This window comes from Procambarus clarkii, chromosome 31, assembly GCF_040958095.1.
Source record: "Procambarus clarkii isolate CNS0578487 chromosome 31, FALCON_Pclarkii_2.0, whole genome shotgun sequence".
NCBI classification, from domain to species: domain Eukaryota; kingdom Metazoa; phylum Arthropoda; class Malacostraca; order Decapoda; family Cambaridae; genus Procambarus; species Procambarus clarkii.
This window is the reverse complement of record NC_091180.1, coordinates 33915560-33924295: the sequence shown is the minus strand read 5'-3', so window position 1 is coordinate 33924295 and position 8736 is coordinate 33915560. Positions and strand designations below refer to the sequence as shown.

At 61.3% G+C, this 8736-nt stretch overlaps 2 protein-coding genes across 2 annotated transcripts; both read right to left on the bottom strand.

Annotated features, from left to right (window-relative positions):
* Positions 1–840: 840 nt before the first annotated feature.
* On the bottom strand, positions 841–2721 carry LOC138370266 (serine/arginine repetitive matrix protein 2-like). Its single transcript, XM_069334273.1, has one exon. The coding sequence runs from the start codon at positions 2719–2721 to the stop codon at positions 841–843; it is 1881 nt and encodes a 626-aa protein (XP_069190374.1).
* Positions 2721–5171, bottom strand: LOC138370265 (serine/arginine repetitive matrix protein 2-like). Its single transcript, XM_069334272.1, has 2 exons — positions 4513–5171; positions 2721–4452 (listed from the first exon to the last, which is right to left on the bottom strand). The coding sequence occupies exons 1-2, from the start codon at positions 5169–5171 to the stop codon at positions 2721–2723; spliced, it is 2391 nt and encodes a 796-aa protein (XP_069190373.1).
* Between the last annotated feature and the right edge of the window lie 3565 nt (positions 5172–8736).

Genomic DNA, 8736 nt, shown 5'->3' with positions numbered 1-8736 from the left:
GGCTGGCCTGGGCTGGCCTGGGCTGGGCTGGGCTGGCCTGGGGTGGGCTGGCCTGGGCTGGGCTGGGCTGGCCTGGGCTGGCCTGGGCTGGGCTGGCCTGGGCTGGGCTGGGCTGGGCTGACCTGGGCTGGGCTGGGCTGACCTGGGCTGGGCTGGCCTGGGCTGGGCTGGCCTGGGCTGGGCTGGGCTGGGCTGGCCTGGCCTGGGGTGGGCTGGCCTGGGCTGGGCTGGGCTGGCCTGGGCTGGCCTGGGCTGGGCTGACCTGGGCTGGGCTGGCCTGGGCTGGGCTGGCCTGGGCTGGGCTGGCCTGGGCTGGGCTGGCCTGGGCTGGGCTGGGCTGGGCTGGCCTGGGCTGGGCTGGGCTGGCCTGGGCTGGGCTGGGCTGGCCTGGGCTGGGCTGGCCTGGGCTGGCCTGAGCTGCGTGTGGCCACGTCTGTGGTAGAAAATAATAATAAAAAAAAACTGGGTTTGACATGGTTAATCTTGGGTCAACCATACGACGAACCTCCACTTACGACCTGCAATCACACACTTACGACCCTTCCTAATTAATTAACCCCCCCCCCCCACACCAAAAAAAATTAATATTACCGTATTTTCATTTTCGCAAATAAGTAGCTTAATTTTGTTTAAACGGATTAATCGTTTCCGTTAAAAGTAAAACATATTAGGATGAGCACGCAGGATTATCTTCCCACATCATTGACCTCGTAGTTCAACGCCTCCAAGATCCATCAGGTTGTTGTTGTCTGCGACGTGTGTTTAACACTCCCAGACTCTCCATCACCCACAGCAGCAGTCCTTGTGTGTTAGTTCATCTTCCTTTGTGTTTCTGTGTTCTCAGCGGAGACGGGGAGGTGTCCGTGACGACTTGGAGGCGTCCGTGGCGACCTGGAGGCGTCCGTGACGACTTGGAGGCGTCCGTGGCGACCTGGAGGCGTCCGTGACGGCCTGAAGGCGTCCGTGACGGCCTGGAGGCGTCCGTGACGACTTGGAGGCATCAGGAGGCGTCCGTGACGACCTGGAGGCGTCCGTGACGGCCTGGAGGCGTCCGTGACGACTTGGAGGCGTCCGTGACGACCTGGAGGCATCAGGAGGCGTCCGTGACGACCTGGAGGCGTCCGCGACGACCTGGAGGCGTCCGCGACGACCTGGAGGCGTCCGTGACGACCTGGAGGCGTCCGTGACGACCTGGAGGCGTCCGTGACGACCTGGAGGCGTCCGTGACGACCTGGAGGCGTCCGTGACGACCCTGGAGGCGTCCGTGACGGCCCTGGAGGCGTCCGTGACGACCTGGAGGCGTCCGTGACGACCTGGAGGCGTCCGTGACGACCTGGAGGCGTCCGTGACGACCTGGAGGCGTCCGTGACGACCTGGAGGCGTCCGTGGCGACCTGGAGGCGTCCGTGGCGACCTGGAGGCGTCCGTGACGACCTGGATGCGTCCGCGACGACCTGGAGGCGTCCGCGACGACCTGGAGGCGTCCGTGACGACCTGGATGCGTCCGCGACGACCTGGAGGCGTCCGTGGCGACCTGGAGGCGGCCGTGACGACCTATAGGCGTCCGTGACGACCTGGAGGCGTCCGTGACGACCTGGAAGCGTCCGTGACGACCTGGAGGCGTCCGTGGCGACCTGGAGGCGTCCGTGACGACCTGGAGGCGTCCGTGACGACCTGGAGGCGTCCGCGACGACCTGGAGGAGTCCGCGACGACCTGGAGGCGTCCGTGACGACCTGGAGGCGTCCGTGACGACCTGGAGGCGTCCGTGACGACCTGGAGGCGTCCGTGACGACCTGGAGGCGTCCGTGACGACCTGGAGGCGTCCGTGGCGACTTGGAGGCGTCCGTGGCGACCTGGAGGCGTCCGTGACGGCCTGGAGGCGTCCGTGACGGCCTGGAGGCGTCCATGACGACTTGGAGGCATCAGGAGGCGTCCGTGACGACCTGGAGGCGTCCGTGACGGCCTGGAGGCGTCCGTGACTTGGAGGCGTCCGTGACGACCTGGAGGCATCAGGAGGCGTCCGTGACGACCTGGAGGCGTCCGCGACGACCTGGAGGCGTCCGCGACGACCTGGAGGCGTCTGCGACGACCTGGAGGCGTCCGTGACCACCTGGAGGCGTTCGTGACGACCTGGAGGCGTCCGTGACGACCTGGAGGCGTCCGTGACGACCTGGAGGCGTCCGTGACGACCTGGAGGCGTCCGTGACGACCCTGGAGGCGTCCGTGACGACCTGGAGGCGTTCGTGACGACCTGGAGGCGTCCGTGACGACCTGGAGGCGTTCGTGACGACCTGGAGGCGTCCGTGACGACCTGGAGGCGTCCGTGACGACCTGGAGGCGTCCGTGACGACCTGGAGGCGTCCGTGACGACCTGGTGGCGTCCGCGACGACCTGGAGACGTCCGCGACGACATGGAAGCGTCCGCGACGACCTGGAGGCTTCCGTGGCGACCTGGAGGCGTCCGCGACGACCTGGAGGCGTCCGTGACGACCTGGAGGCGTCCGTGACGACCTGGAGGCGTCCGTGACGACCTGGAGGCGTCCGTGACGACCTGGAGGCGTCCGTGACGACCTGGAGGCGTCCGTGACGACCTGGAGGCGTCCGTGACGACCTGGAGGCGTCCGTGGCGACTTGGAGGCGTCCGTGGCGACCTGGAGGCGTCCGTGACGGCCTGGAGGCGTCCGTGACGGCCTGGAGGCGTCCATGACGACTTGGAGGCATCAGGAGGCGTCCGTGACGACCTGGAGGCGTCCGTGACGACCTGGAGGCGTCCGTGACGACCTGGAGGCGTCCGTGACGACTTGGAGGCGTCCGTGGCGACCTGGAGGCGTCCGTGGCGACCTGGAGGCGTCCGTGACGGCCTGGAGGCGTCCGTGACGACTTGGAGGCATCAGGAGGCGTCCGTGACGACCTGGAGGCGTCCGTGACGACCTGGAGGCGTCCGTGACGACCTGGAGGCGTCCGTGACGACCCTGGAGGCGTCCGTGACGACCTGGAGGCGTTCGTGACGACCTGGAGGCGTCCGTGACGACCTGGAGGCGTTCGTGACGACCTGGAGGCGTCCGTGACGACCTGGAGGCGTCCGTGACGACCTGGAGGCGTCCGTGACGACCTGGAGGCGTCCGTGACGACCTGGTGGCGTCCGCGACGACCTGGAGGCGTCCGCGACGACATGGAAGCGTCCGCGACGACCTGGAGGCTTCCGTGGCGACCTGGAGGCGTCCGCGACGACCTGGAGGCGTCCGTGACGACCTGGAGGCGTCCGTGACGACCTGGAGGCGTCCGTGACGACCTGGAGGCGTCCGTGACGACCTGGAGGCGTCCGTGACGACCTGGAGGCGTCCGTGACGACCTGGAGGCGTCCGTGGCGACTTGGAGGCGTCCGTGGCGACCTGGAGGCGTCCGTGGCGGCCTGGAGGCGTCCGTGACGGCCTGGAGGCGTCCGTGACGGCCTGGAGGCGTCCATGACGACTTGGAGGCATCAGGAGGCGTCCGTGACGACCTGGAGGCGTCCGTGACGACCTGGAGGCGTCCGTGACGACCTGGAGGCGTCCGTGACGACTTGGAGGCGTCCGTGGCGACCTGGAGGCGTCCGTGGCGACCTGGAGGCGTCCGTGACGGCCTGGAGGCGTCCGTGACGACTTGGAGGCATCAGGAGGCGTCCGTGACGACCTGGAGGCGTCCGTGGCGACTTGGAGGCGTCCGTGACGACCTGGAGGCGTCCGTGGCGACTTGGAGGCGTCCGTGGCGACCTGGAGGCGTCCGTGACGGCCTGGAGGCGTCCGTGACGGCCTGGAGGCGTCCATGACGACCTGGAGGCGTCCGTGACGACCTGGAGGCGTCCGCGACGACCTGGAGGCGTCCGCGGCGACCTGGAGGCGTCCGCGACGACCTGGAGGCGTCCGCGACGACCTGGAGGCGTCCGCGACGACCTGGAGGCGTCCGCGACGACCTGGAGGCGTCCGCGACGACCTGGAGGCGTCCGCGACGACCTGGAGGCGTCCGCGACGACCTGGAGGCGTCCGCGACGACCTGGAGGCGTCCGCGACGACCTGGAGGCGTCCGCGACGACCTGGAGGCGTCCGCGACGACCTGGAGGCGTCCGTGACGACCTGGAGGCGTCCGCGACGACCTGGAGGCGTCCGCGACGACCTGGAGGCGTCCGCGACGACCTGGAGGCGTCCGTGGCGACCTGGAGGCGTCCGTGACGACCTGGATGCGTCCGCGACGACCTGGAGGCGTCCGTGACGACCTATAGGCGTCCGTGGCGACCTGCAGGCGTCCGTGACAACCTGGAAGCGTCCGTGACGACCTGGAGGCGTCCGTGGCGACCTGGAGGCGTCCGTGACGACCTGGAGGCGTCCGTGACGACCTGGAGGCGTCCGTGACGACCTGGAGGCGTCCGTGACGACCTGGAGGCGTCCGTGACTACCTGGAGGCGTCCGCGACGACCTGGAGGCGTCAGTGACGACCTGGAGGCGTCAGTGACGACCTGGAGGCGTCCGTGACGACCTGGAGGCGTCCGTGACGACCTGGAGGCGTCCGTGACGACCTGGAGGCGTCCGTGACGACCTGAAGGCGTCCGTGACGACCTGGAGGCGTCCGCGACGACCTGGAGGCGTCCGCGACGACCTGGAGGCGTCCGCGACGACCTGGAGGCGTCCGCGACGACCTGGAGGCGTCCGCGACGACCTGGAGGCGTTCGTGGCGACCTGGAGGCGTCCGTGACGAGCTGGAGGCGTCCGAGGCGACCTGGAGGCGTCCGCGACGACCTGGAGGCGTCCGCGACGACCTGGAGGCGTCCGCGACGACCTGGAGGCGTCCGTGGCGACCTGGAGACGTCCGTGACGACCTGGAGGCGTCCGCGACGACCTGGAGGCGTCCGTGGCGACCTGGAGGCGTCCGTGACGACCTATTGGCGTCCGTGGCAACCTGGAGGCGTCCGTGACAACCTGGAAGCGTCCGTGACGACCTGGAGGCGTGCGTGACGACCTGGACGCGTCACGGACGACCTGGAGGCATCCGTGACGACCTAGAGGTTCCGCGACGACCTGGAGGCGTGCGTGACGACCTGAAGGCATCAGAAGGCGTCCGTGGCGACCTGGAGGCGTCCGTGACGACCTAGAGGCGTCCGCGACGACCTGGAGGCGTGCGTGACGACCTGAAGGCATCAGAAGGCGTCCGTGGCGACCTGGAGGCGTCCGTGACGACCTAGAGGCGTCCGCGACGACCTGGAGGCGTGCGTGACGACCTGGAGGCGTCCGCGACGACCTGGAGGCGTGCGTGACGACCTGGAGGCGTCACGGACGACCTGGAGGCGTCACGGACGACCTGGAGGCTTCCGTGACGACCTAGAGGTTCCGCGACGACCTGGAGGCGTGCGTGACGACCTGAAGGCATCAGAAGGCGTCCGTGGCGACCTGGAGGCGTCCGTGACGACCTAGAGGCGTCCGCGACGACCTGGAGGCGTGCGTGACGACCTAGAGGCGTCCGCGACGACCTGGAGGCGTGCGTGACGACCTGAAGGCATCAGAAGGCGTCCGTGGCGACCTGGAGGCGTCCGTGACGACCTAGAGGCGTCCGCGACGACCTGGAGGCGTGCGTGAGGACCTGAAGGCATCAGAAGGCGTCCGTGGCGACCTGGAGGCGTCAGAGAGAAGTCCGTGACGACATCGAGCCATCGGCTTGACGTGACAGTTTTAATGGTGTTCTTCCCAAGGTCTGGCGCGAAGGTGTGTGGGAGCTTCTTGACGTGTGATAGGATTTGTTTCTCCAGGATGATCCTCCTGTTGTCTCCTGTACTCACCCACCTGTACAGTACTCACCCACCTGTACTGTACTCACCCACCTGTACTGTACTCACCCACCTGTACTGTACTCACCCACCTGTACTGTACTCACCCACCTGTACTGTACTCACCCACCTGTACAGTACTCACCCACCTGTACAGTACTCACCCACCTGTACTGTACTCACCCACCTGTACTGTACTCACCCACCTGTACTGTACTCACCCACCTGTACTGTACTCACCCACCTGTACTGTACTCACCCACCTGTACTGTACTCACCCACCTGTACAGTACTCACCCACCTGTACTGTACTCACCCACCTGTACTGTACTCACCCACCTGTACTGTACTCACCCACCTGTACAGTACTCACCCACCTGTACTGTACTCACCCACCTGTACTGTACTCACCCACCTGTACAGTACTCACCCACCTGTACTGTACTCACCCACCTGTACAGTACTCACCCACCTGTACTGTACTCACCCACCTGTACAGTACTCACCCACCTGTACTGTACTCACCCACCTGTACAGTACTCACCCACCTGTACTGTACTCACCCACCTGTACTGTACTCACCCACCTGTACTGTACTCACCCACCTGTACTGTACTCACCCACCTGTACTGTACTCACCCACCTGTACTGTACTCACCCACCTGTACTGTACTCACCCACCTGTACTGTACTCACCTACCTGTACCAATAATGACGAAACTACGCCTTTGCTGACACGTTCGAACAAGTTGTTGTAAACTTTGTACCAGGTTGTAACCAGGTAACAACAGACGCTCGTTACGTTGCGTGTTTGTTTACAAGGTTAGTACCCAATGTAAACAAAGCCAGAGCTCAATAAACCGGACATATTGAGTGGCCGGAACACAGACACCCTTACTAAGTGCTCTATTTTGCATATCATTCAACAATCTCAAGAAGTCTCTCTCTCCCCGCCAAACACACACCGAAACTACGACGTTGGTACAACGTTCGAACAAGTTTTAACACCTACTAACCAGTTATAACAACCAATATAGCAAGTTGTAACAACGTTCTAATACGTCTAATAACAACAATGTTCGAACAAGTTTTAACACCACTTAACCAGTTGTAACAACCAATATAGCAAGTTGTAACAACGTTCTAATACGTCATAAACACGTTAAACCAAGATGTAACAACTTTATTACAAGTTGTAACAAGCGGAAAGTAGAGACAGTTTCGGTTTGTGTTTCCAGAGATCTCTCTCTCGTGTGAGGGTTATTAAAGCCGTTACAACAGCTTAATGACCACTTAACAAGAATACTTTAGTCCTACAACCTCTGGAGGGTTGTTGATGTCCTCCTACATAGAACGTCGCTTTTCGCTCGTAGGCGTTACATAGGGCCAAAAATCGTCGTATTAGAAAATGGAAGTGGCACGAAAAAGTGACGTACTGTCCCGTTTTCTGTTTTGGGTCCTCTGGTAGGTTAGGATAAAGTGGGGGGGCTGTAGTACGACAGTTTCTTGACGTTGGGGGAGCTTAGGAGGACGGGCTTCCCCCCCCCCCCCCCCCCCCCTCCTCCCGGCACGTCGGAGCCATCGAAGAAAACGGGGGACATGGCTGAAATGGTTTGAGGCCAAACTATAAAATACAATGACTTTAGCTGTACGTAAACTCCATTTTAGACAAAATACTGCTTTACAGCTATATTAAATAGTAATTATGCTACCAAATGATACAACAATTATTTTGGGCTGTTAGTTAAACCTCAACTAGAAGTTAATTATTGTTTTTTATAATTAAATAATTGTTATTTTTTATTCAAATAATCTTCTTCCCACGCCACATGGGCGACAAAGACTAAGTTTTCTATATAAATATAGTTTTTAGTTCACTAATATTCAGTGAAATACACACACACACATACACATACTCCTGGCTTCAGCAGGTCTACACTTCGCCATACTCTCGCCCTCTGAATCCCGGGTTCGATGCCCGCGAAAGATGGAAACGTTTAATAAAGTTCCTGTGCTCTTGGGGCGTCACGGTTTACCAGTACATAGGTAGCCGAGAGCTAGGCACCTGTTGATCTATACATATCTGGTATGCATATACATGGAGGCATATACATGTCTGGTAAGGGCACGTACAAGAGGTACCAAAGATAACGGCTACCCCCTGGGAGCCGGTCGGCCGAGCGGACAGCACGCTGGACTTGTGATCCTGTGGTCCCGGGTTCGATCCCGGGCGCCGGCGAGAAACAATGGGCAATGTTTCTTTCACTTTATACCCCTGTTACCTAGCAGTAAAATAGGTACCTGGGTGTTAGTCAGCTGTCACGAGCTGCTTCCTGGGGGTGGAGGCCTGGTCAAGGACCGGGCCGCGGGGACACTAAAGCTCACAGGGGGTGGGGGGAAGGGGGAAGTTTCAAGGCCGCAGGAACGAATCTCAGGGGCCCAGACGGCTCTATAACCAGACGGGTTTAAGGGACAGAGACGTACAACAGCTATTGGAAAGTACGGTGTATGGGGGATGCTGTATCTGTCCTTGTAAACCCTGTCTCAGCGTTGTAGACAAAGAGAACCAAGAGGAACCTTGGCGTCAAGGAACGCGGAGCAACGCAAACGCCAATGGCTGGCAAGTAGTTGACAGACGCAAGAGATACCGGCGCTGGCAACATCGCAGGCAGGAGAACGAGTGGTGTCAAGCCGGCAGAGGTTGGAACGGTGGAACAAGTAACTAGCGAATAGGAGGCAGGTGGAACAGACAGAGGCGAGTGACTTGGGCATGTCTGTTCCACTGTCTGAAATAGAGACTCTGGCCCCAGGAAAAGGCCTCTCGTTTATCCTGGGATGCTCCAACTTTCAGAAAAAGCCAGCAAAGTATTAGATGAATTAGTTGAGGACATTGAACGAATAGTTATAATACAGTCTGGGGGAAGAGCCATAGCAAAATATAA